A 26,729-nucleotide genomic window follows, 5' to 3' on the forward strand; every position below is an offset into this window, starting at 1 on the left:
AAAGAAGGAAAGAAGGAATGGAGTGGAAGGAAGGAAGGAAGTTTAAGAACTTTTTAGTACTTGTTTTTTATAGCCACAATCTGGAAAACTATATGGAACAAAGATCACAAATTGATGTTTGTGTGTTGTGGTTGGGGGACGTTGTGTCCCAGTTCCTGAGCACTTGGGCTAAATGATTTGTCTGCAGAATAGATGGATGGAAGAACTCTCCCCATCTGTTCTTCAGTGGCCAAGGTTTCTCTTCCTAGGCCAGCTCAATCTGTAAAGCACGTCTCTGGTTTAAAACAGAAGGGCAAGGTAGTTATTCTCTAACACAATATCTAATTAGCAGGGAATTGTTCTGAGAGGTGCAAACAGCATTTTCCCCTTTCCTGGCAGTAGGAGGGGGGGAGAGAAAGGGAGAGAGGGGGAGAGAGGGAGAGAGAGAAAGAGACAGAAAGAGGGGGAGAGAGGGAGAGGGAGAGAAAGATAGGGAGAGAGGGGGGAGAGAAGGAGAGAGAGGGGGGAAGAGAGGGAGAGAGAGAAAGAGAGAGACAGAAAGGGGGAGAGAGGGAGAGGGAGAGAAAGAGGGGGAGAGAGGGAGGGAGAGAGAAAGAGAGAGGGGGAGAGGGAGGAAGGGAGGGAGGGGGGGGGAGAGAGAAATGAGAGGGAGAGAGGGAGAGGGAGAAAAATGAGAGAGAGAGAGAGAGAGAGAGAGAGGGGGAGAGAGAAATGAGAGAGGGGGAGAGAGAGGGAGTGGGGAGAGAGAAATGATAGAGGGGGAGAGAGGGAGAGAGAAAGAAATGAGAGGGGGAGAGAGGGAGAGAAAGAGAGGGTGAGAGAGCGAGAGAAAGAGAGAGAAAGAGAGAGGGGGAGAGGGAGGGAGGGGGAGAGAAATAGAGAGGGACAGAGGGACAGAGGGACAGAAAGAGGGGGAGAGGGAGAGGGAGGGAGGAGGAGAGAGAAATGAGAGAGGGGGAGAGGGAGGGAGGGGGAGAGAAATAGAGAGGGAGAGAGGGAGAGAGAGAAAGAGAGAGGGGGAGAGAGAGAGGGAGAGAAGAGGAGAGAAATGAGAGAGGGGGAGAGAGGGAGAGAGAGAGAAAGAGAGAGGTGGGAGGGAAAGAAAGAGATTAGAACAAAAAAGCTGCACTAATTTCTCTCTCTCTGAATGCTTTTTCTCCTGATCTGGATCGCTTTGTACGCTGTTGGGAACGGCATGTGATTTCAACTCTCTTCTGTGTCGTGGCTGAGCTTATGGATGTTTCCCTTGAAAAGAAAAAGTAACAGGGGAGCATCCTGAACACCGAGTGTCTATTTGAATTGAGGCCTGGGACGGGAGGAGAACTCCTGGAATATTTCATTCTCCAAAATCTGGGAATTCTACATAATGACTCCTTCTGGTTGATGATGTTCTACCAAGTCCGCGTCAACTCATAGATGGACTTTCTCCAGGATAATCTGTCTCTTCGGATCTTCTGGTGGAGAACACCTCACCTCTAATTTTCTTTGTTCTAGACCAGGAATGGCTAACCTTTTTTTCCTCAGGTGGCAAAAGCATGCGCGTGCGTGCCCACACCCATAATGCAATGCCCCTCCTGCATGCCCCGCCCCTTTGCACATGCTCACGCAAGCCCCGCTCCCCTCCCCCCACACATGCGCACGCGACCCCTCATTTTGGCGTCACATCCCAAAACAGTGCTGGGGGAGGGGGAAGCCTTGCCTCCCAAAACAGCACTGGGAGGGGAATCTCCGGAGATCTGGGAAGGCACGGGCAGCAGAAAGTGAGGAGAAAGGTAGCCCCCCCGCATGCGCACGTGTCTCCCACTTGCAGGGCAGAGACCCAAAGATCAGCTGTCTGGCGGGAAGCACACGCCCGTGCGCAGTGGAGCTGAGCTGGGCGACAGCTCGCGTGCCCGCAGAGAGGGCTCCGCATGCCACCTGTGGCACGCGTGCCATAGGTTCGCCATCACGGTTATAGACTCTTGAATTTGCCACTATAATAACCAGAGAGATTACTTTTATATTTCTTGTTTTTCTCCTAATTGCATTTCTATAACCATCATTTTGGGGAGCTTAAGTTTGAATTTTTTTTCTTCCTTTTCTCCACATCATAGCCAATAATAATAACAACAATGTATCAACCATTAGCACCAGTCACTCGTATTTGTGACACATTTTTAAATGTTCAGTTGACTGAGTTTCATGTTTAATGAATAAAAGAGATAATAATAAAATAAATAAATAAATGGGCCTTTTATAAAATTCAGTCTCGTGAACCGCGAGATGGGTGGCAGATCAAATTAGATCGACAGACAAACAGACAAATAGATGACAGATAGGTAGACAGATTGTTGATAAATATAAATAGGTAGAAAATAGATAGATAGAAGAATGATAGATAGATAGACAGACAGACAGACAGACAGACAGACAGATGGTTGATAAATATAAATAGGTAGAAAATAGATAGATAGAAGAATGATAGATAGATAGATAGATAGATAGATAGATAGATAGATAGATAGATGATAGATAGATAGATAGACAGACAGACAGATGGTTGATAGATATAAATAGGTAGAAAATAGATAGGTGAATGATAGATAGATAGATAGATAGATAGATAGATAGATAGATAGACAGATAGAAGAAAGAAAGAAAGAAAGAAAGAAAGAAAGAAAGAAAGAAAGAAAGAAAGAGAAACAAGTCCTACCCGAAATTCCTAATGTCACCTTCTGTTTCTTTTTCTCCCTCCCAGGATCAACATAACTTCTTACGAAATCTTTCAAATGGATTTTGAAATCGACAACAGCAGTGAGTTGGCTGGAGCCCAGCAAATTACCTGGCAGGTCGAGTACCCTCGAGATGTGGCCGCGAGTGAGCTGGTGGTCTCCGAGATCTTTGTCAGCCAATCCGTGTTCCTGGGAATTGTTCCACTTGCGATGGTAAGAGTTTTGTTTTCAATAAAGTTTCCTTGTTAAGTTTCTGCCAATTTCCTTTCTAATGAGGCTACCTAGTTAGGAAATGAAACCAATTGTAAGCTTACAGGGACAGAATCTCAAAAGGGGGAATTTCTTCATGGTTGGATCTCAGTATTATCAGACCCAACTGGCCAGACTAACGACAGCAACAACAACAACAACAACAACAACAACAACAACAACAACAACAACAACAACAACAACAACAACAACAGTGATATGTTCCAATCTTTGGTCTTCAGGAAAAAAGTGGTTGTAAGTCAAATTAGACTCCTGGTCCATTTCATTTGGCACTTCGGACCTAGAGGCAGATTAGATATCCCCGCAAATGGATCTTCTTGGACAACCAGGAAGATTTATGTGTCAAAGTTCCAATGGGTGTCCTAATTAAATCATGAGCCTCGAGCCAAGCTTCAAAAGAAATCCAGTTATTTATTAGGAGCTTCATCTCAGCACATTCCCAAGTGAAGCCAGCTCTGACTTTAATTTATGCCCCAATCATGACCCTGTTTCCCCTCTCCCCCCAGGGTGTGTCATCAATCACATTCTCCAATGGAGCAATTTCCCAGGTTGTAGAAGTCACTCCCCTCGGGGTGCTGTGGGTAACCCTGAGATACAGCCTTGAGAGAGATAAGTCTGGAATGTATATCTGTCTTTGGCTGCTGTGCTGTTTCGTTGGTTCCCCCCTGCCCTTGCTTATGGCAACTCGAGAGCAGGGCCAGGGATGCTTTGTGAGTTGATATCATGAGCCTTTCATTCCCTCAACATTGTTCCTCTAGAAACAGAGAACTTCTTTTTTTTTTAATCAAGTTTTATTGGTTTTTCCCACCCCACATTCACCTGCATATTTTATGAAGTATGAGAGTATTGGCCATATCATAACTTATACAATTTATGTTATTCAAATATATTTTACTCAGTTACCATTTTTGCCAAAATCTTCTTTTTCCATTTTTATAATCATATCTTAAAAATGTATGCTTATTTGTATAAATAACATCTTTATTCGCCCTCAAATTCTAATTTCTCTGTTTTTACTCATATTTATTCTTTTTTATTTTTTAATAATTTATTTTTTATCCAAGTGCATTTACACATGTTCAGGGTTGCCTTTCTACCATTTCAGCTTTTTTATTGTACAGCAATCTTTCTTCTCAATCTCTTCCATCTCCCTCCCTTCTTTCCTTCCTACTTTCTTCTTCCCTCCTCTCCTACTCCTTCTCTACTTCCCCTTCCTTTCTCCCTCTCCTCCTCTCTTTCTCCCTCTCTAACCCTCTCTCCTACTCTTATTTCCCTTCCCTTCCTCCCTCTCCTCTTTCCTTTCTTCCCATCTGAGACAACGTTGTTCCTCTAGAGACAGAGAACTTCTTGAAGATGAGGAACGTCAAAAGGAGGCATTCTTGTGACCCAGCACCATTTCCACAATGTCGGGCAGGCATCCTACAGGCGAATGGATAGATGTTGTGAGAAGCAAGTTGCAGTAGGGTTTCTACTGAAGGATTAAACCAAGCATAATGAAATGAGTTTTATTAGAGATCAGCGTGGAAGTGAGAACCTGGCTTCCCATGACTTTGTAAGATAGAAAATTGGCCCTGTTATCTACACATTTAATTATCTTTCTGGAGAAGCAAGTCCTTTTGGCCGAGTCATCATCCATAATGTAGTCAGTGGGTTCTTTGCTGCTTTGTAGAAGGAGAGAGAAACTGGTTTTTTAAGTGTTCCTGACAGTCTGGATTCCTCACCTCACTTGCTTATTTTATTAAGCCCAATGAAAATGAATTGCCGTTCCATTTTGGGACCATTAGACCTCACATGTTAATCTGCGCACCAGATGTTGAAAGAATCAATTATTAGGGACAGTTGGCTGCCAAGAAAGAGAAGCAATGAAGTTGCCCAGGAACAGAGCAACAGATGTTGCCATCTCAAGCAAGGGTTGGTGTGCCAGCAAATGCTAATTGTCACCCGAACAAATGCAGCCACTTGTATTCCAGAAGAGTCAAGTGCAGAGTTTCCTCAAAGTCTCTTCAACTTGGCATCAGGCTCTTCAAACATCAAGTGGCAGAATAACAGAGTTGGAAGGGACCTTGGAGGTCTTCTCGTCCAACCCCCTGCTCAAGCAGGAGACCCCCATACCATTCCAGACAAATGGTCATTAATCTCTCCTTAAATGCCTCCAGTGATGGAGGCATCTGCAGGTTTTCAACCAGTTAATTGTTCTCACTGTCAAGAAATGTCTCCTTAGTTCTAGGCTGGCCCTTTTCCTTGATCAGTTTGTTTCTTCTTTGTTGCTTTTTTTTTTTTTTGGTATTTTTTGAAATATATATTTTTATTTATTATATATAAATATTTTAAAAATATTGTCTTGCTTTCTTGTACTTTGGGAAATTGCTTGTCCCCTGCTTCTTTGTGGCAGCTCCTCAAATATTGAAACACTGCTATCATGTCCTCTGTAGTCCTTCTTTTCATTAAACTAGACGTACCCAATTCCTGCAACCGTTCTTCATATGCTTTAGCCTCCAGTCCCCTAATCATCTTTGTTACTTTGGCACTGTTAGAACAGTTCAGGGTGTGAAGATGGGTTGTTTCTGGTCCATATACTGTGTTTCCCTGAAAATAAGACTGGGTCTTATATTAATTTTTGCTCCAAAAGACTCATTAGGGCTTATTTTCTGGTTAGGTCTTATTTGGGGGGAAATACGGTACTAAAGGCATCCATCTGGCTGACCATCTTAACTGGGGCTTATTTTGGGAGGTAAGGCTTATATTACGAGCATCCTGAAAAATCATGCTAGGGCTTATTTTCCAGTTGGGTCTTATTTTTGGGGAAACAGGGTAGTTCAAACAAAACCTTGAGTTGTTGGTGCAGAGAATTTAACCTGGGACCTGCTGCCTACAAAGTGAGAGATCGAATCACTGCGCTAAAACATTGTTCCATCTAGTCGGCTGTTCTCCAACTTTCCAGCTGGCATTTGAAAAGTCTTCCATTCAAAAACTTCCATCAAGCTTTGTGTCAGAGGCCAGAAGGAACCAAGTTGATACAAAAGAAATAAATAAATTCCAGAAATTAGAAATAAGTAATACTTGTTGAAAGATTGTAGCAACCCGATGCCTGAAATTTCAGCTCCTGTTGTGTGTTGCAATGGAGAATCTCCACCGAGCAATAATATTGTGTTGTTTGGCTGCCTCTTTTGAGCTGGCCAGTCTGCCTCCATCTCTCCTTTGTTTTTGAAACTGTCAGATCTCCCATCCTGCTGTTTTTCCACCACCTGTTTGTGAAATTAACTCTCACATCTGCGGTTGGGCTGAATCCTGACAGAAATAGCTCGACCGCAGAATAAAGAGACAGAGTTGGCCAGCCAAGAGTTTGCAGCTCAGTGGGCTGCCTCCTGCCGGATACTTACATGCCATTATTAACACACTAAGCATTTTCCCAATCTTCTTAGCGTGGGGCCAACATACGATCAGTTCCCAAGGAGTTGCAATATCCCAGCCTAGCAATTATCCCATAGACTGCAAAAGGCAATTTTGTGCTCGATGTTTCAGTGCAGCCAATAAGATTTCTTGACTTATTTTTAGAAGTCATGTTGACAGTCAGCCTCAGTCGGCGTAAAATCCATGGTTTCAGGACAGAGGAATGGGACGAAGCTGTACTTCTGCCCAAAGTGGGAGGAGCAGACACACCTGTGTTTATGTTCTGACCTAGACTTCCCAAGAGCCTGAAGCAGACTCCTCGTCCCGAAAAAAACCCTTTTTTATTAAGTTACTGTGAATTCCTCTCATTCACATCCAGCAAAGTCTTTCAAGGGAGAATTTACAGTCACAGACTTTATCTGGCTTGGAGAGTGGCCTGGCCGATATCTTCAAAACTTGGCAAGGAGTCACAAACCAATTAAGCGAACTAATTGTCTCCTGCAAACTCCCCTCCCCTTTCACTCCTCTTTATTCCCTATTGGAGGGGCCATCCACCATCCACCTGTGGCTTTACTCCTGAGTCGACCCTTGTTCCTTAGCTGTTCCCTTCTCCTGGCAGCTCTGCGCATGCGCACATCGGGAACAGGCTCCAGCTGTTCTTCTGCCCCACTGATGTCCGACTCCGAAGGCAGCTGACAACTGTCAGATGGCCCTGGCCCCGTCTCTGCCTCTGATGCAGAGCACTCATCAGAACCTTCCCCAGACTCCAGGACTTGGCCCATGTTCCTCCCCAACCTCCTCACTGTCTGAGTATGCCACCAGCTCCGCTGGTGGGCCACAACAGTTTAAGGTGTTCCTGGCAAGTGTGTTATGCACACTCACGAAGCACCGTTTGTGCTCCAGGTCTGGATTTCTACATTCATGTTGCATGTCGGTTTCGCTGGATGCACCTAACATCCATGATTGCTGTTGGAGACTTTCCTGGCTGGCTTCTGACAAGGAAAATCGAGGGGAGAAGCTTGATGCATGCACAATTCACTTAACCCTGGCAAAAAGGGTCGTAAAATCAGGCAATGCCCATTTTGCTTAGGGAAATTAGAGGAATTCTTGTCCTTGTGGTCGTATGTCGAAGCCGACCCGTCCTCCATAAATCTTTTCATCCCTGTCTTTGCAAAACCCTGTTTTCCCCCTACAAAAACACGCTCTTCCTTTTGAGTAATGGTGGGCTAATATTGTGAATCACTTCGAACCGTGGATGTTCTTATGTACTCCAGTAAGGTTTCTTTTTAAATGGGAAATTGAATAATGGTATTTCTGCCCCTCTCCCTCCACTCCATTCTCAGCTGCCCAAAGGCTGAACTGCTGACAAGAACAACCAGGAAAAATGGCCCTTAAAAGAAGCCGCCTTCGATAACTCAAGCTTTGAAAGGGGGAAAAAAGAATTTGCTGAGTACATCAATTTCAGCATATTTGGGCAGAAGTAGCCAAAATGCTTCCAGGTATCGCTGTTCAGGGGGTAATGCAACCCCTGGAGGATATTTTTCACTGATGATATATAGACAGAGTGAGTATGAAAACGGGTTAGTAGCTCTGGCCGGCTTTGGCCCAAAAAAAGCTGAGAAATTTCTACTGCTCAGGGAAGAGTTGTTTTCATTTCTGCCAACGTTCCTAATCCCAACATTTCTCTCTCTCTCTCTTTGTTTTATTCAGTTTATTCAAAATGGTATAATTTTGCATCTTTTTCATATCTTGTCCATATTTGCATATGCGTATACCACTCCATCTCAGTCCCTTATTCTTCCAATTCTTGCTTCCCTTTCAATTCCCCCTTGTCTGTTAATAAATCTTCGTATCTAACAATATTTCTAAAATTGATGATATTTGGGTGCATTAGTGCTTCCATTGATGATAACCATATCGGTATTTTCAAATAATATTTATCTCTAACTTTCTCCCACACCGCTAACAATCCATTTCTTATATAATGTCTACTTCTACTATGGTAGAAGTAAGATGCATATGTACTTTCATAGACATTGTATAAGTTTATTCAAAATGGGAGAAAGGATGATTTAGGCATGTTCATAGCTTATCCCTGGCCCCATTGGGGAACAATGGGGAAAAGAGCCTTGGTGGCGCAGCAGACTAAAGCACTGTTAAGTAGCACCAGCTGCCTGCAATTACTGCAAGTTCAAATCTCACCAGGCTCAAGATTGACTCAGCCTTTCATCCTTCCGAGGTAGGTAAAATGAGGACCCGGATTGTGGGGGCAATAAGCTGACTTTGTATAAAAAAGAACACTGCGTAGGGGCCCCCAAAAAGCCCTACTAAGCAGGTATATACAAAAGTATGAAGGCTATTGCTTAACGCATTGTAAGCCGCCCTGAGTCTCCGGAAAAGGGTGGCATATAAATTGAACCAATAAATAAATAAATAAACAACAGGAATATGGGAATATGTCTCCTTTTTCAAAGATTCTTTCCAAGACTTCTTTCTAAGAGTCCAAACCCTGTTCCTTTGTAACACAGATGATGTTACCTAATTGGGGTGTGAAACGTCTGCAGAAAACAGCCAAGTTTAGACAGCACCAAAGATTCCACAGTCCTTCTCCTTCTCCTTCTCTTTCTCCTTCATCCTTTCCTCCTCCTCCTCCTGAAACTCAACTCCCTTCTAGCACTGATTTTGTTCCCTAGTTGGGTCATGAAACATCTACAAGAAAATAACCAAGGATCCCACAGGCTACCTCCTTCTCCTCTTCCTCCTCTCCTTCTTCATCTCTTCCAAGTATCTCACAGGCCTCCTCCTCTTCCTCCTCCTCTCTGCCAACCCCACTCCCTTCTATCACTGATAATATTTATTTATTTATTTATTTATTTATTTATTTATTTATTTATTTATTTATTTATTTATTTATTTATTTATTATATTTCTATACCGCCTTTCTCCCGTAGGACACAAGGCGGTGTACAGTCAAGAAAAATATAGACACACAAACATCATAAAATTGCTAATTAAAATTATTACTTAGTTTGGTCAATCAAATAAAACCCAGAATTAGATAATATTTAAAAAATCATTCACATATTCGTATGTTTAGCCCCGCCTGTTGGAACATCAGGGTCTTGAGGGCACGGCGGAAAGCACGGAGATCAGGGATATTCCGTATCTCCGGGGGCAGTTCATTCCAAAGGGTTGGAGCCCTCACAGAGAAGGCCCTCCCCCTGGGAGTTGCCAGTTGGCATAATTTGACTGACGGTACCCTGTGTAGTCCCTCCCTGTGAGAACGAACTGGTCGGTGGGAGGCTATTGGTGGCAAAAGACGGTCTCGTAGGTACCCAGGTCCTAAGCCATGGAGCGCTTTAAAGGTAATAATATAATATCCCCTAGTTGGGTAATGAAACGTCCAATGTCAGGCCTGGAAGCCATCTTTTGCATTGGGCCTTCAGGCCTGCCACATTTAGTGTTGTGGGAAACTGGGAGGGGGGATTATGGAGCATGGGTGATATATAGCCATAATAACATTACTTTCTCAGGGAGTCAAAGACATCTTGCCCTGCACCTGGGAGGTTGGAAGTGGGAGGCATTTCCAGTTGGGACAATGCATTGATTGGACCATGTGATGGACATGTGGATGCTGGGCAGGGACTTGGACTTTCCTTTGGGTGGGGAAAACTTGGAAGCTTTCAGATTCGGGTTTTCCCAAATGTGCCAATATGACATCTCTAATAAAATGGAACTTTGAGGAACTTCAAGCCTCGGAGTCTTCTTTCATTGGGGGTGTTACTTGGAACCCTGACAACCAAGCTCAGAGAGCACCAAGGATCCCACAGTTCAACACGGAGCTACAAATATTCTCTTCTATCAGTCTTTCCAAGCCTGTTTATCAAGGCTCTCTCTCTCTCTCTCTCTCTCTCTCTCTCTCTCTCTCTCTCTCATTCTCTCTCTCTCTTTTTCTCCCTCTCTCTCTGAAGCATTGCCCCACCCTCAATTCTCTCTCTCTCTCGAGGCACCAGCCCAGATTCTCATTTGATGCACTGTCTAGCCTCAGATCGGTGAGTTCATCATATCTAATTTCCCCCGGGCCCATCCTTACCCAACCGGTCGGGAAAAGTTTATCTTGCTTTCGGTCCTCTTAATGACTTTGTGCGACTTTGCATCTGATTGGGTTGGTCAGCCCATAAACCGAATATGATTACCGGGCTCCATCGGGGCCTCTGAAGGGAGCCGCGAACCAAATGAGGTCGTGATGCAAACCCCACAACTCCTCTACTCGCCTGCGTAAATCCTCGTTTTGAGCCAATTTTGGCTGGCTGACCTTCTTACGGAGGGCTGTCCTTTCGACTGGCTAAGCTACCCTTTGTTCTAGTGCTACCTCGGCCTGAAAATTATTTCTGTTATATTAGAGACGCTCCAGTCCCTTAATAAAACAAAATGAGCAGTCAAAAGGAAAAAAAAAAAAGGGGGGGAGAGAAAAACCTCATTTAAGTGCCCAAACTTTAGCTCTTCTCCTCTCCCCCCCCACACCCCATCAAGTATTTGCACTTCTTAACAGTTGGCTGAGAGTTTGGCTGGTGCTGTGTTGATCATATTTCTCCCTACGCAATTTTTGGACAGTTGCTTTTAGTTTTATTGCCAATTAGCTTGGCATTCCACGTCTGTGGCTCAGCTACAAAGGGCAGGAATCTGAACCCGAGGTCTCGTCAAAAGGGTATTATTTGTAAACCGGCAAAAAAATTGCAGATATTACGACATTGTGGTGTATTAAATCTGGTTGGAAAATAACAGACCAGACTGTAAAAATGACAATTCTGTCTTATCTGCGACAGTGTGTAAACCTTATTAGCAAGGGCTAATTGTCTCCCTCTGCATTTCAGAATTAAAGGATCAAAAGAACCGTTTCTCCATTATTACATTTTTTGAATGCACCGCACTCACGTAAAACAAAAGCTACGTATATGGGGAAATGCCAATATTGATTTGTGCAGAGATTTTTATAGGAAGTGTTAGAGAGCCTCTGATACGGATTCATATAAACTGTAATAGCTATTCATTTAAACCAGCCCGTACTAATAAAAGAGAATATTTGTAGCTCAGGGTTGAAATGAGGGGTTCTTTGGTGTTGTCTGAATTTTGTCTGGCTGTTTCCTTGCAGGTGTTTCATGACCCAACTAGGTAACTTCATCAGTGCTAGAAGGGAGTGGGGTTTGTGGAGAGGAAGGAGAGGAGGAGGAGGAAAAGGAGAAGGAGAAAGAAGAGGAGGGAAAGGACTGTGGGGTCCTTGGTGCTCTCTGAGCTTGCTTGTTTTCTTGCCGGCGTTTCATGACTAGAGAACTAGAGAATTAGAACTAGAGAACATCATCAGTGCTAGAAGGGAGCAGGGATATGTCAGGATAATGAAGATTTAAAGCTGACCAGCCGCTTTAAGGCTGTGGACTAGGATGATGGACTGAGGATGAGTCAGCAGGGTTATTGCCGCTTTAAGAAGCTGTCTATATAAGGGAGGCCATGAGAGGGCATCTCTCTCTCTCTCTCTCTCTCTCTCTCTCTCTCTCTCTCTCTCTCTCTCTCTCTCTCCTCGTGTATCACTCTCCTCGTTGTGTTCTGTCTGCATTGTAGATCTCTGTGTAGAGTTGAAGATTGCTTGCTTGCCTGGTATGTGCCTACCACGTGTCTGTCTGTATGTTGTGGCTCTGTTAGCGGAGCCTGTGTCATCGTCAGGAGAGGACTCCGAGAGTGAAGGGGAGGAGTTGGCAAGGCCTCCCTCTCCAGGACCCTCCTCACTGGCAATGCCTTCGGTGTCCGCCGAAGGGCAAGAGATAGGGCCAGGGCCAAGCACGTCCACGCAGCCACAGATGGACAGTGATGAGGGTAATGAGTTTTGGCTGGACCCACGCCAGCATTGCAGAGATAAGCGCGTGCAACAGAAGAAAGGGCGTGCCCAAGATTAGGCTGAGTCACTGGACCATACCCCACAGGATATAAAAGGGAGCGTGGTGGCCAGTCAAACCTTGTGACGAACAAAGCTGAAAGCTTCCATGCCATTCTGCATTGCCGGACTTTTGCTTTAAGACTGGATTATCTTTGGACTTGATTGTAATTATTGAGCTGCTTTCCTTTGATGTATCAGAAGTGGGGAGAAGTTATCTCTCCTCTTTGTAAATAATAAACTCTTGGCAGGCAGCCACTAGGTTGTTGCCAAGTTCCGTTATCATAAGGAAAAGGATTTTGCCGGCTGGTTTGGTCTTTAACTCCTGAACGTCTGTTGGTGTATGTGCGTGGGGTTGGGGACAGAACACTGTATATAGAAGTCTTGTATATAAACCACTGTTTGTAATGACAAAACCTCTCTGTCCTGTATTTTGCTCCTGGGTTGTCTCAAAATAGTAGTCACGCTGTAAACACTCTGACAAGATAAATCTGATAGCACTGATGATATCCCCTAGCTGGGTAACAAAACCTCTGCAAGAAAACCACCAAGCTCAGAAAATATCAAGAACCCCACAGTTCCCCTCCTCCTCTCCGTAAACTCCATATAAAAGACTAAGATAAACAAGAACAAGTATATTAGGCAAAGAGAGGTTATTAAGAAGGCAACCAACTCAATAATTCCACGGTCCCTCAAGGTGCCCAGGTCTAATGGTACAACCAAGTTTTAAGAGACTTTGAGAAGGTCAAAAGTGAAGTAACCAGCCTTACTTCAGGGGTAAGGATGTTCTACAAAGTGGGGGTCACAGCACAGAAGACCCACCAATTGAGGCCTCCAAATATAGCTCTTATACCACTTTATAATGCCTTGGTAAGGCCACACTTGGAATCCTGCATCCAGTTTTGGTCACCACGATGTAAAAAAGATGTGGAGACTCTAGAAAGAGTGCAGAGAAGAGCAACAAAGATGATTAGGGGATTGGAGGCTGAAACATATGAAGAACGGTTGCAGGAACTGGGCATGTCTAGTTTGATGAAGAGAAGGACCAGGGGAAACATGATAACAGTGTTCCAATATCTCAGGGGTTGCCCCAAAGAAGAGGGAGTCAAGCTATTCTCCAAAGCACCTGAGAGGAGGACAAGAAGCAATGGATGGAAACTAATCAATGAGATATCCAGACCAGAAATAAAGAGAAATTTCCTGACAGTGAGAACAATTAATCAGTGGAACAACTTGCCTCCAGAAGTTGTGAATGCTCCACACTGGAAGTTTTTAAGAAGATGTTGGATAACCATTTGTCTGAAATGGTGTAGGGTTTCCTTTCTAAACGGGGTTGGACTAGAAGACCTCCAAGGTCCCTTCCAACTCTTCTCTTCTCTTCTCTTCTCTTCTCTTCTCTTCTCTTCTCTTCTCTTCTCTTCTCTTCTCTTCTCTTCTCTTCTCTTCTCTTCTCTTCTCTTCTCTTCCCTTCCCTTCCCTTCCCTTCCCTTCCCTTCCCTTCCCTTCCCTTCCCTTCCCTTCCCTTCCCCTCCACTCCACTCCACTCCACTCCACTCCACTCCACTCTACTCTATTCTACTCTAGAACCCTCAGCAAGTCCTTTCTGCTGGATCTAGGGGGACAGGTCGACGTCATCAAGGAGACATGGTCAAATAATAATCATTATAATAATTATTATAATAATAGTCAAATCACTCATGTCATGTAGGGCTTTAATTCAAAACCAGCACCTTGAACTGCATCTGGAAACAAACTGCTTTGTTCCTAATGCATTCACAAAAGACTTGGGGATGGGGATGGATCCAGATGTGGAGCAGCAATTGGGCATATGGGAAAATATCAGGGGTCGGGATTCATGCTAGTCTCAAGGAAAGAAGATTTACATCCTCCAAATAGATAGTTTGGAACCATTCCCCATATTATTTTTTTTTTGGTACGTGCCAAAATTTCAGAACAGTCACCTTCGAAATCATTAAGATGCCAAATACAATTATCTTAAAACTATCAGAGCAGCTGTTCGAACATATTGGTCCAGTTGAGAGCTTTCCCCATCCAGGGTCTTCAAACAGCAGCCCAAGGTTAATGTCTCTAATGCCTTATTCATTTATCAATTTTTTTGAGGTGTGTGTGTGTGTCTAGGGGAGATGTAGATTTTGTTCTTTTAAAGCATCCTATCCCTCATATGGGGGATGCAGTGGCTCAGTGGCTAAGACGCTGAGCTTGTCAATCGAAAGGTCGGTAGTTCGGCGGTTCGAATCCCTAGTGCCGCGTAATAGGGTGAGCTCCTGTGACTTGTCCCAGCTTCTGCCAACCTAGCAGTTCGAAAGCACATTAAAAAATGCAAGTAGAAAAATAGGGACCACCTTTGGTGGGAAGGGAACAGCATTCCGTGCGCCTTTGGCGTTGAGTCATGCCGGTCACATGACCATGGAGACGTCTTCAGACAGCGCTGGCTCTTCGGCTTTGAAACAGAGATGAGCAGCGCTCCCTAGAGTCAGGAACGACTAGCACATATGTGCAATGGGAACCTTTACCTTTATCCCCCATATGCTCTTGGCAAGCTCAGAAACTGGTGATAAAATTAACGGAATGAATGCAGAAGTCCTGGAAACCTTTCATAGGATCATAGGGCTGGAAGGGACTTTGGCGGTCTTCTAGTCCAGCCACCCCTGGAAACCTGATTCCATCTGGGACAAAGGGCTATCCAGTCTTTTCTTGAAGACCATCCGTGATGGAGCACCCACAACTCTGGGAGGCAATCTGTCCCATTTGATTAATTGTTCACGCTGTCAAGAAATCCGTTCTTAGCTCCTTTAATACTTTAGCCTAAGGCTTGTTTCTCCAGACTTGTCACCAGTGTTGGGAGTCAAATAATTTAACAACTGGTTCGCTGCCCTAATGACTGCTAGGCGGGCATGGCCAGGGTGTGCGTGGCCAGGGTGTGTGACAGGCAGCACTTGGCCTCCTGGGAGCTTGGGAGCAAAAAAGGGCGGGGTGGGCTGCTGCCCCTCCCCGCGCTCCGTTTTGGGCCTAGTATGCCTCCCTGCAGCCTCCTGGGAGCAAAAACAGGCCGCTGGGGAGGAGGGGCATGTCGCAACCCCCAAACCCTGTTTTGGACCTAGTATGCCTTCTTGCACTTAACCTGGGAGCCAAAACGGGGAGCATGGGGAAGTGTGGGGGAAGAGGCAGGGCAGGGCAGGGCCAGCTAGCAATTGAACAACTGGTTTGCTCAAAACAGCCCGAACCAGCTGAATCCCACCACTGCCTGTCACCGTCTTGACTCTGATTTGGGAGGGATATTTTAATGTTAGGTTTGATGTAGTTATTGGGTCAGTTAGTCTGCGATTTCAAACACGGGCTCGTGAAAAGATCTCTCAGTCCAATTTACCTTTCAGATTTTGGAGAGCAAAAGAGACCAAGCTCTCCTGAACTTCCAGGAGGGGGAAAAAAAAATACGGACACCAATGCAGTGAATCATTAAGAGGCAAATTGGGGATACAACCTAAGGAACAAAGATAATAGATTTCTGCCTTTGAGCGTCAATCACTCCGTTTTTTCCGGCCGAGTCCAAAGTCATTTCTCCCCTCCCTCCCCCTTCGCCCCACCCTCTGAATCTAATACACGTTCAAAACGTTCACGTCAAACATTAGAGATATGCACACAAAATAGAAATAACAAGTGTCAAGAGACAGGGAGGCTGTGATGGTAAATTGCACGCTGATGAATCTGATGTTAAAAATAGAATTTTGGAAGCCTTTTTAATTCCCCGTGGCCCACTTTACTTGCCGATAAGGAGAAGAGAACTGGTTCAGAAGGTAAACAAAGCTGGCGCTTTAGACCAGGCAAAAAGAGCTTCAACGTCTTTGGATTGTTTTTCCAATCGCTGGCCACTCTAAAGTGTGTGTGAGAGTGTGTGAAACCTGCTTGCCATTGTTTTGGTCTGTTATTATTTATTTATTTATTCATTCATTTATTTTGGGAAATTTATTTGGCACATGGCGACTCAAGGCTTCTTACAGGAATATAAAAACCTCCTCTATAAAACAATAACGCTAATAAAAGAGAATAATCGTATAATATTTATTTATTTATTTATTTATTTATTATTAGTTCAATTTATATGCCGCCATTCTCCGGAAGACTCAGGGTGGCTTACAATGTGTTAAGAAGTCTTGGAAAGGATCTTTGAAAAAGGAGACATATTCCCATATTCCTGTTGTTTATTTATTTATTTATTTATTGGTTCAATTTATATGCCACTCTTTTCCGGAGACTCAGGGTGGCTTACAATGCGTTAAGCAATAGCCTTCATACTTTTGTATATATCTGCTTAGTAGGGCTTTTTGGCCCCCCCACAAGCGGTGTTCTTTTTTATACAAAGTCAGTTTATTGCCCCCACAAACCGGGTCCTCATTTTACCTACCTCGGAAGGATGGAAGGCTGAGTCAACCTTGAGCCTGGTGAGATTTGAACTCGCAATAATTGCAGGCAGCTGGCAGCTAAATACTATTTTAACAGTAGTTTAGTCCACTGCGCCACCAGACTCATTAAAATAATATAATAAAATAACCCCCCCCCCGCGCCAGCAACAACACATCACATGAGTCATTTAATGGGCTCCATCCCGCTCTGGCAGAACCAGGTCTTCAGCCTCTTCCAGAAGAGTGCTAGAGTGGGGGCCATTCTAATCTCTGGGGAAATTATGTTCCAGAGAGAGGGAGACACCACGGAGAAGGCCCTTCTTCTGGGTCCCACCAGGTGTATCTCCCTAGGGCAGGGGTCGGCAACCTGCAGCTCTGGAGCCGCATGTGGCTCTTTCACCCCTCATCTGCGGCTCCCTGTCACTCAAAATATGCGTCACAACTGCCAATGTGCAACACCCACCGGCACACAATTTATTGAGCTTTTCAACTCCTGGTAGGCCAACCATGGATAAATCCAAGAAAAGAAAAGTTTCAGAAGAAAACAGAATGTTTAATTCAACTACATATGCCAGTTTTGTGGCCGCTCAAGAAATAGTCAGCCACGGGAAGGGTTTTGTGGCTCCCGGTGTTTTCTTTTCTGTGGGAAACGGGTCCAAATGGCTCTTTGAGTGTTTAAGGTTGCAGACCCCTGTTCTAGGAGATGGACTCACAACAATCCCTGCCTCCCCTCTCTGGTGGGTTGGGTAGATATGACCGGCAAGAGACAGTCCCTTAGATAACCTGGTCCCAAGCCATGAAGGGCTTTAAAGGTGACAACCAGCACCTTGAATTGCACCCGGAAGCAAATCGGCAACCTGTGCAGCTCCCGCAGGTGAGGTGATACATGGGCACATCGAGGTCTGCACAAAATGCGGGCTGCTGCATTTTGCACCAGCTGGAGCTTTCGGATGCTCTTCAAGGGCAGCCCCATGTCGAGGAGATTGCAATAGTCAAGACGGGAAGCAACTAGGGCACGCGTGACCATGAGTAGGGTATTTGCCGCGGTGCCGTTTCGGCCTGCAACCTCGACTGAAAAAGAGATCGGGAAAAAGTCTTAAGTCACCATCTTCCTTATCAATAAATAAAATAATGTCTTTAGTTTGGCTGGTCTTGGTCGCCCGATGTAAAAAAGACATTGAGACTCTAGAAAAAATGCAGAGAAGAGCAACAAAGAGGATTAGGGGACTGGAGGCGAAAACATATAAAGAACAGTTGGTAGAATTGGGTATGTCTAGTTTAATGAAAATAAGGACTAGGGGAGACATGATAGCAGTCTTCCAATATCTCAGGGGCTGCCCCAAAGAAGAGGCAGTCAAGCTATTCTCCAAAGCACCTCAAGGCAAGACAAGAAGCAATGGGTGGAAATTTATCAAGGAGAGAAGCAACCTAGAACTAAGGAGAAATTTCCTGACAGTGAGAATAAATAATCAGTGGAACAACTTGCCTCCAGAAGTTGTGAATGCTCCAACACTGGAAATTTTAAAGAAGAGATTGGATAACCATTTGTCTGAAGTGGTGTAGGGTTTCCTGCCTAAGCAGGGGGTTGAACTAGAAGACCTCCAAGACCCCTTCCAACTCTGTTATTCTATTCTACTCTGCTTTATGACTGAAAAAAGTGGCATCTCAGCATCTATAAGACAAGAGCTTTTCACCTGCCCCTCTGAAAGTTGATTCTATAGAGCGAAAGAGCTTTTTCTATCGGATTCCGTCTCCAAAAGTTTTCGTGAAATTCTCCTTCCTTTCATCCAGCCCTTGGATCCTTGTCTCTTCACCATCACCTCTCGATTCGGCTGCTCCATTTGAAGCCCGGAGACAATGTTTCGAGCTTTGGTCTGTTCTGAACCTACATGTCATCCCATCAAGGAGGATCTTTTAAGCTGCATCCGATTCCCTGACCAGCATTTTTGACCTCTCTGCTTTAGATAAACTCTTTAGATCTGGTAACGGAAAAAGGTTCTTTTAACATCTCAATCGCGATAAAGCATTTATGCTGATAGATAAGGAGATCAAACATGTATCGGCCAGGAATAATCTCCCCAAGGTTGTTATTGAATTCATCCTGGTTTTTTCTAAGGATCTGTATTGGGTTTCGCCCTCGATAGGCCCAGGGTTGAATTTAAATTTCATAAGTAAATCAGATGTTGTTGACATGCCTGCCATTATTGTCTTATTCTCTTGGATTTATTCATGTCTTGTTTCGGGTGATATTAGAGAAAGCACTTCAAACACACAGCCTTCTAAAAGGGTTACATTTTTCCCAAAGACTTTTGGGATTTTACCCTGGGTGAATTCAGCCATCTGTAGTACCCCTAGTAAATGCTGTTAACAGCTTCTACTTAAGAAAGAAGACAGACGAGGCCCAAGGAATGAAGAGTTCTGCCTATTCATATGGACAAGTGCTGTAGCTCCAAGCTTGCTTACAGCAGTTTATGCCATGAGACTTCGGAATAAATATGCCCAGATTGGCATTGCAATCCTATGCTCTTTTTATTTGATAGGTCTCCTTGAAAACCATCAGCATACGATTCTGCTGGGTTACCAACAGAAGAGAATATTGGTAGCTCAGGGTTGAACTGTGAAGTCATCGTTGCTTTCTGAGTTGTTTTTTTTCCACAGATGTTTCATTACCCAATTAGGTAACATCATCAGTCCTGGTGAGGTATGCAGGGAGGGGGAGAAGGAGGAGGAGGAGGAGGAGGAGGACAGCTGTGGGGTCCTTAGAAGCTTGGTTCACAAAGCTTGCTTCTTTTCTTACAGATGTTTCATTACCCAACTAGGTAACATCATCAGTGCTAGTGAGGTATGCTTGTTTTCTTACAGATGTTATTACAGATGTTTCATTACCTAACTAGATAATACAGTATTATCAGTGCTAGTGTGGTATGCAGGGAGGAGGTGGAAGAGAACTGTGAGGTCCTTAGTGCTTTCTGAGGGTTGTTTTCTTGCAGACATTTCATTACTCAACTAGGTAATATCATCAGTGCTAGAAGGGAATGGGTTTTGTGGGGAGGAGAAGGACCTTGGGGTCCTTGATGCTCTGAGCTTGGTGGTTTGTTTCATGACCCAACAAGGTAACATCATTAGGGTTAGAAGGGACAAAGTATATAAAGAGAGAGCCAATCCCACTCCCTTCTAACACTGATGACGTTACCTTGATTGGGTAATTAAACGTCTGCAACAAAACTACCAAGTTCAGAGAACACCAAGGAGCCCCCACAATGTGATTGTGATAAGCTGAATGGTAAGAGGGACTGTATTATTTGCTTGGGCTCTAGGCCATTGAGATTGAGGATTACATTTGGAGCTTGAAAAAGCGACTTTGGAGATAAAAACGGTGAATCGTTTAGATCTATGATCCATTTGTTGTCTGTGGCATCTAGAACAGTGGTGGGATCCAGCCGGTTCAGTTAAATTGCTGGCTGGCCTTGCCATTCCTGCTATGCCCCTTCCAGGAGTCCCCACGGGGCCCATTTTGGCTCCCAGGTAAGTGCAGGGAGGCCTCCTAGGCCCAAAATGGGGTGCAGGCGGGTGGCGTATCCCCCCACTCCCAGCAGCCCGTTTTTGCTCCCATGGGGCTGCAGGATGCCGAGTGCTGCCTGTCGCACCCCCTGGCCACGCCCACCATGGCCATGCCCACCCAGCCGATCATTAGGGCAGAGAACTGGTTGTTAAATTATTTGAATCCCACCACTGATCCAGAAGAGTACTCAACACCACAGCTCACCTATCTTGGGTCTTTCCATTCCACGGAAGGCCACAGAGAAACCTATTGCTTGCATCCTTTTGATTTGCCTAGATATAAATGCAACACAGAAGCTGAATATATTTCCCACCCCCACCCCCCAAGGCCTTAATGGATGTCCTACCATGTGCTAATTAGCAGCCTATTTCTTGATTGCTAGTATCTTGAACGTTGATCATTGATTTATCAAAGGCAGATGCTCTCCGCCACTCCAATATTTTCTAAGGCCGGCTGCTATACCTGTTGTCACTAATTTGACCTTCCTTATATTAGTCCCATATTTTTTTTTTCCCCACCGTGCTCCTTGGGTTTCTCATTATTAAAGCTCACCAATCATTTCCATTCCATCAGAATAGTGCAATTAGCACAGCACAGATGATAGATACGTCTACCTCCCAATTTTAATAGCACATACATTTTCTTCCAATCAAGCTTCCTTTGATCATCCTTGTCTCACTCTGCCAACCTGGAGTGAGTTGGTGGCACCAAGCTGGCAGGAATAGCCAACACTCCAGAAGATAAGCTTAAGATACAGAAGGATCTTGACAGACTTGAACATTGGGCACTATCTAACAAAGTGAAATTCAGTGATGAAAAAAGGAAGGTTCTACATTTAGGCAAGAAAAACCAAATGCACAGGTACAGTATAGGTGGTACCTGGCTCAACAGTAGTAACTGTGGGAGGGATCTTGGAGTCCTAGTGGGCAATCACTTAACTATGAGCCAGCTGGGTGCTGCAGCTTCCAAAAAAGCCAACACAGTCCTAGGCTGCATCAACAGAGGGATAGAATCAAGATCACATTAAGGGTTGATACCACTTCATAAGGCCTTGGTAAGGCCGCCCATGGAATACTGCATCCAGTTTTGGTCGCCACGATGTAAAAAAGATGCGGCGACTCTGGAAAGAGTGCAGAGAAGAGCAACAAAGATGATTAGGGGACTGGAGGTTAAAACACATAAAGAACGGTTGCAGGAACTGGGTATGTCTAGTTTGATGAAAAGAAGGACTAAGGGAGACATAATAGCAGTCTTCCAATATCTCAGGGGCTGCCACAAAGGAGAGGGAGTCAAGCTATTCTCCAAAGTACCTGAGGATAGAACAAGAAGCAATGGGTGGAAACTAATCAAGGAGAGAAGTAACCTAGAACTAAGGAGGAATTTCCTGACAGTTAGAACAATTAACCATTTCTAACATTTCTGTTAACATTTTTAACAGTTTCTAAGATAACCATTTATTCGAAGTGGTTCCTGCCTAAGTAGGGGGTTGTACTAGAAGACCTCCAAGGTCCATTTCCAACTCTGTTATTCTATTCTATTCTATTCTATTCTATTCTATTCTATTCTATTCTATTCTATTCTATTCTATTCTATTCTATTCTATTCTATTCTATTCTATTCTATTCTATTCTATTCTATTCTATTCTATTCTATTCTATTCTATTCTCTCTCTGGACTGTGGCTTTCTGTCCCATGCTTAAGTTTTGCTTAAAGGCAAAGAACATTCTACTCCTTGACCCATTCAACACAATCAAAGGCCTTTAAAAAAAAAAAACATTGATGAAACACATCAAGGGGGTTTGTGGGGGGAGGTGCGCTGTTTTTTAGCTTTATCAATTATCCAGCATGAGTTTGAAGTAGCTGGAGAAAAGAGCCAGGGAAGATGTTGGGCAGTAGAATAGCTTTTCAGTGTTTGGCACAAAGCCTGTTTGGTGAAGAATGCATCCCGTTCTTTTAACTATTTCATCCTGTCTTTCCAAGCTTAGCTTGGTGCAGTGGGAGAAGATAATAAGGGGGCTGAACACCCCTTGAAGAAAACCACAAGGCTTCACTCTTTGAAGCATTGTGTCACTTTACAAATCAACAATAACCTCTTAGGAACGACTTATATGCAACCCTCTTGGATAGAATGTACATTTCATGCACTTTGAAAAGAAAAATTGGAATGGATGCAGAAAAGCACTGAAGTAAGCCTGTGCTTGATTCAATCTTGCAAATTCATCCTTGGATTTAAAAACAAAAAACAAAAAATGAAGGCAAGTCCAGATGAGGATAACTGAAGTTTAGCAGGGGAAAAAAATCAGTAAGGAAAAGAAGAAGAATAAAATTTGAGTGTTGGATCTGAACAGAAGTCAACTTTCATAAAAGAGAGAGGGAGAGAAAGAGAGAGGGGGGGAGAGAGGGAGGGAGGAAAGGAAAGAAAAGGAAGGAGACAAAGAAAGAGAAGGAAAGAAGGAAGGGAAAGAAAAGATAGAAAAGGAAGGGAAGGGAGAAAAGGAGAAAGGAAGAAAGGAAAGGAAAGGAAGGAAAGGAAAGGAAAGGAAAGGAAAGGAAAGGAAAGGAAAGGAAAGGAAAGGAAAGGGGGAAAGTGAAGGAGAGGAAGGGAAAGGAGGAAAGGGAAGGGAAGGGGAAAAGGGAAGGGAAGGGAAGGAGGGAAGGGAAGGGAAGGAAAAGAAAGAAAAGGAAAGGAGCAAAGAGAAGGGAAGGAAGGAGCAAAGGAAAGGAAAGAGGGAGAAAGGGGAGGAAAGAAAGGAAGGAGGGAAGGGAAAGATGAATGGGAGGGAGGGAAGGAAGGAAGGAAAGAAGTTAGAAGGAAGGATGAGAGAGAGAAGGAAAGAGAGGGAAGGGAGGGAGGGAGGAAGGAAGGAAAGAAGGAAGGAAGAGAAGGAAAAAAAAGAAAGAGATTCTGCTCCATTATAATTGCAAGGTTAAACAAAGCAAGCATATCACTGGCCTCTCTAGCTGGAGCCCCATAAGCCATCAGGGAATATTGGCCGAGATGTTTACTTGCTCTCTCCTGCTGGTAGATGCTGTTATCACGCATTCCTTCGCCCCCCTCCCTCCCTCTCCCCTCTCTCTAATGTTAAACTAATCCAAAGTGAGATGATGATCATGATAATTTGTTATTGATAGATATCTTGCTCCTCAGCAGACAGATTCCCTAAGTGGTTTTTCCAAAGCAGCATTAAAATGAAAACATTCAGCCGACCGTCCAAATGTTGACAGGCCTGAAATAAGAAAGGAGATGGCCTGATGGGGAAATCAGTCTGGTGAGGATGGTGGGGTGGTGGGGAAGGGAGAGGAGGCGAGGGGAGGGACAGAAAGCCTCCCTCTGTTAAATCTCCTTCCTTTTTCATTCTCTCTCCCCCCCCACCCAAACTTCCAGCCTCCTATGACAAAATATTAATGTCAAAGCAGGCTAATAGGGAGGCAGGAAATGCTTTGAAGAAAGTTAGCACCCACCCCTCTTAGAAGAATGAAATATTTTAGGAAATATTTAAAAAGGCAGAATATTATATTTCCCTGGAGGAGAAATTGAGAAACATGCTCTTGGAGACAGAAACTCAGAGCCCCAGCTCCCTGCCCCCAGCAGATATTTGGTGTCCATTGGGGAGGACTGGGCCAGCCTATCTACAAAACAAAAGACCTCCAACTCCAGGACATAATAGGATTATCTATCAGCAGAGCTCACCACATGGCACAACCAAGTCCCTTCATTGCATTCATTCAACCAAACTCGGTTCAGACAAACATGACTCCACATGGGAGTCTGCAACCAATAGGATGCATGCCCTTGTCACAGGAACAAGAAGCTCAAGGTCAAAGCCCAAGAGAGGGTATAATCAGTGGTGGGATTCAGCCGGTTCAAGTGAACCGATAGTTAAATTGCTGGCTGTCCCCACCCCTCCCCACCCCTCCCCTTCTAGGAGTCCCCACGTGCCCCATTTTGGCTCTCAGGTAAGTTGAGGGAGGCTGTCAGCTTTGGAAGCCATGTTAACACCGGAAGCTTCCACGCTACCACCTTCTCGTGTGTGGGAAAGTAGGAGGGGGGATTTAGTAGAGGGAATGTAGTTAGACAAAATAGCATTCTTTCTTTCAGTCAAGGTCAGGACAATCCTGCACCTGGAGAAGGAGTGGTTGGAGTGATGTCTCGAGATGGGATGGATGATTGATTGGAGCATGTGATGTACTGATGGGTGAGGGGATGGATTTGGGAGTTTTGATTTACTGAGGGAAAACCCAGAACTCTCAGATTTGGGTTTTCCCAGATGCGCCTGTATACCAGAGGTGGGTTTCAGCAGGTTCTGACCAGTTCTGGACAACCGGTAGCAGAAATTTTGAGTAGTTCGGATAACCGGTAGTAAAAATTCTGACTGGCAAAGCTCATTGGGAGGAAATGAGGATTTTGCAGTATCCTTCCCCTGGAATGGGGTGGGAATGGAGATTTTACAGTATTCTTCCCCTGCCACGCCCACCAAGGATGCGGTGCCCCCCCCTTTGTCCCATTTTCACTCCCAGGGAGTGCTGCCAGTCACACCAGGGATGGGTTCTACTTACCTTTACTACCGGTTCGCATTAAGCCTGGGCACGCTCTTCTGCGCATGCGCAGATCACCTATGATAATGTCTGGGTCAGTGGGCAGAGCCTCCCGCCAGTTTTACTACCGGTTCTTGCGAACCGGTCCGAACCAGAGGCAGCCCACCACTGAGTCACACCCCCTGGCCACGCCCACCATGGCCACGCCCACCCAGCCGGTCATTAAGGCAGACAACCGGTTGTTAAATTATTTGAATTCCACATTCACTCTCCACTCCATGTGGTCAGCTGCCCAGGACTTCAAACCCATGTGCTCCCGTCCACCATTAAGACCATTTTTCCAAGCAGCCGCCATGTTTCCCGTGTCTTTCTCCCCGCTTGGAACTGAATCCAGATGGACATTTTCTTCCAACACCTACAAAAGCGGCTGTTGCTGCTGCCCCAGCCGCCTTTTCTTTCTTTCTTTCTTGGCTGAATGCATCTTTTTACTTTTTTTCCCCGCCTTCTATTTCCGGAGGCAGTTTATGAGAATCCTTAAAAAATGTATATAATAATAATCATGATTAGGAGGTCTCCAAAGCAATCGCCGTTCCCCCCGGCAACGTCCAGAGGAAAAGTGCCAATGAAATCAAAAGAACGCAGACGGTGCAAATTGACTTTGCAAGAAGAGAGCAGCTTTTCTCTCAGGGCAGACTTTGGATTGCATTATCCACCCCCCCCCCCACCCAGCCCCCAGAAAGGACACGTGTAAACACCATCGCCCGCTTCTAAATCCCAGCCAGGCTTTTCCTTCCGCCTTTCACAGCCTTACTTTCACTGCAAATCTTCCACCTGCTTGTTCAGGCCTATTTCTATGCTGGATTCCTTCCTTCTTTCCTTCCCTCCCTCCCTCCCTCCTTGTTTCCTTTTCTTTGCTCCCCTTTTCTTTCCTTTCCTTTCCTTCTCCATTTCCTTTCCTTCCCTTTCCCCCTTTCCCCCTTCCCTTCCCTGGATTCCTTCCTTCCTTCCTTCCTTCCTTCCTTCCTTCCTTCCTTCCTTCTTTCCTTCCTTCCTTCCTTCCTTCCCTCCCTCCCCTCCCTCCCTCTTTCCTTTCCTTTCCTTTCCTTTCCTTTCCTTTCCTTTCCTTTCCTTTCCTTTCCTTTCCTTTCCTTTCCTTCCCTGGAATCCATCCTTCCTTCCTTCCTTCCTTCCCTCCCTCCCTCCCTCTTTCCTTTCCTTTGTTCTCCTTTCCTTTCCTTCCCCATTTCCTTCCCTCCCCTTTCCCCCTTCCCTTCCCTGGAATCCTTCCTTCCTTCCTTCCTTCCTTCCTTCCTTCCTTCCTTCCTTCCTTCCTTCCTTCCTTTGTTCTCCCTCTTTCCTTCTCTCTTTCTCCCCCTTTCTTCTAACTACTTTCCTCCCTCCCTCCACTAATTTTCCTTCCTTCCTCCCTCCCTCCCTCCCTCCCTCCCTCCCCTCTCTCCCACTTTCCTTTCCTTTCCTTCCCTTCCCTTCCCTGGAATCCATCCATCTTTCTTTCTTTCCTTCCTTCCTTCCTTCCTTCCTTCCTTCCTTCCTTCCTTCCTTCCTTCCTTCCCTCCCTCCCTCCCTCCCTCCCTCCCTCCCTCTTTCTTTCCTTTGTTCTCCCTCTTTCCTTCTCTCTTTCTCCCCTTTCCTTCTAACTACTTTCCTCCCTTCCTCCACTGATTTTCCTTCCTTCCTTCCTTCCTTCCTTCCTTCCTTCCTTCCTTCCTCCCTCCCTCCCTCCCCCCCTCCCTCCCTCTCGCCCTCCCTCCCTTCCTCAAACATGGTTATAATCTTCTTTTCTTCTTTCTTATCCTTCAGGATCGTTATCTTTTCCTTTGTTCTTTTTTTTATGTTGTTTTCTTGTTTTTTTCTGAACATTTTAAAACTGCTCAGAGTCCCTGGGAGTCAGG

At 44.8% G+C, this 26,729-nt stretch overlaps 1 protein-coding gene across 1 annotated transcript in view; it reads left to right on the top strand.

Annotated features, from left to right (window-relative positions):
• The window catches only part of LOC139321820 (transmembrane protein 132B-like), a 259,956-nt gene that overhangs the window by 186,402 nt on the left and 46,825 nt on the right, over positions 1-26,729 (top strand). Inside the window, 1 exon segment of the mRNA XM_070950725.1 lies at positions 2,738-2,924. Coding sequence (XP_070806826.1) covers positions 2,738-2,924 — 187 coding nt within the window.

Source organism: Pituophis catenifer, unplaced genomic scaffold (genome assembly GCF_029215685.1).
Source record: "Pituophis catenifer annectens isolate HBS135680 unplaced genomic scaffold, rPitCat1.0.hap2 SCAF_10, whole genome shotgun sequence".
Taxonomy (NCBI): domain Eukaryota; kingdom Metazoa; phylum Chordata; class Lepidosauria; order Squamata; family Colubridae; genus Pituophis; species Pituophis catenifer.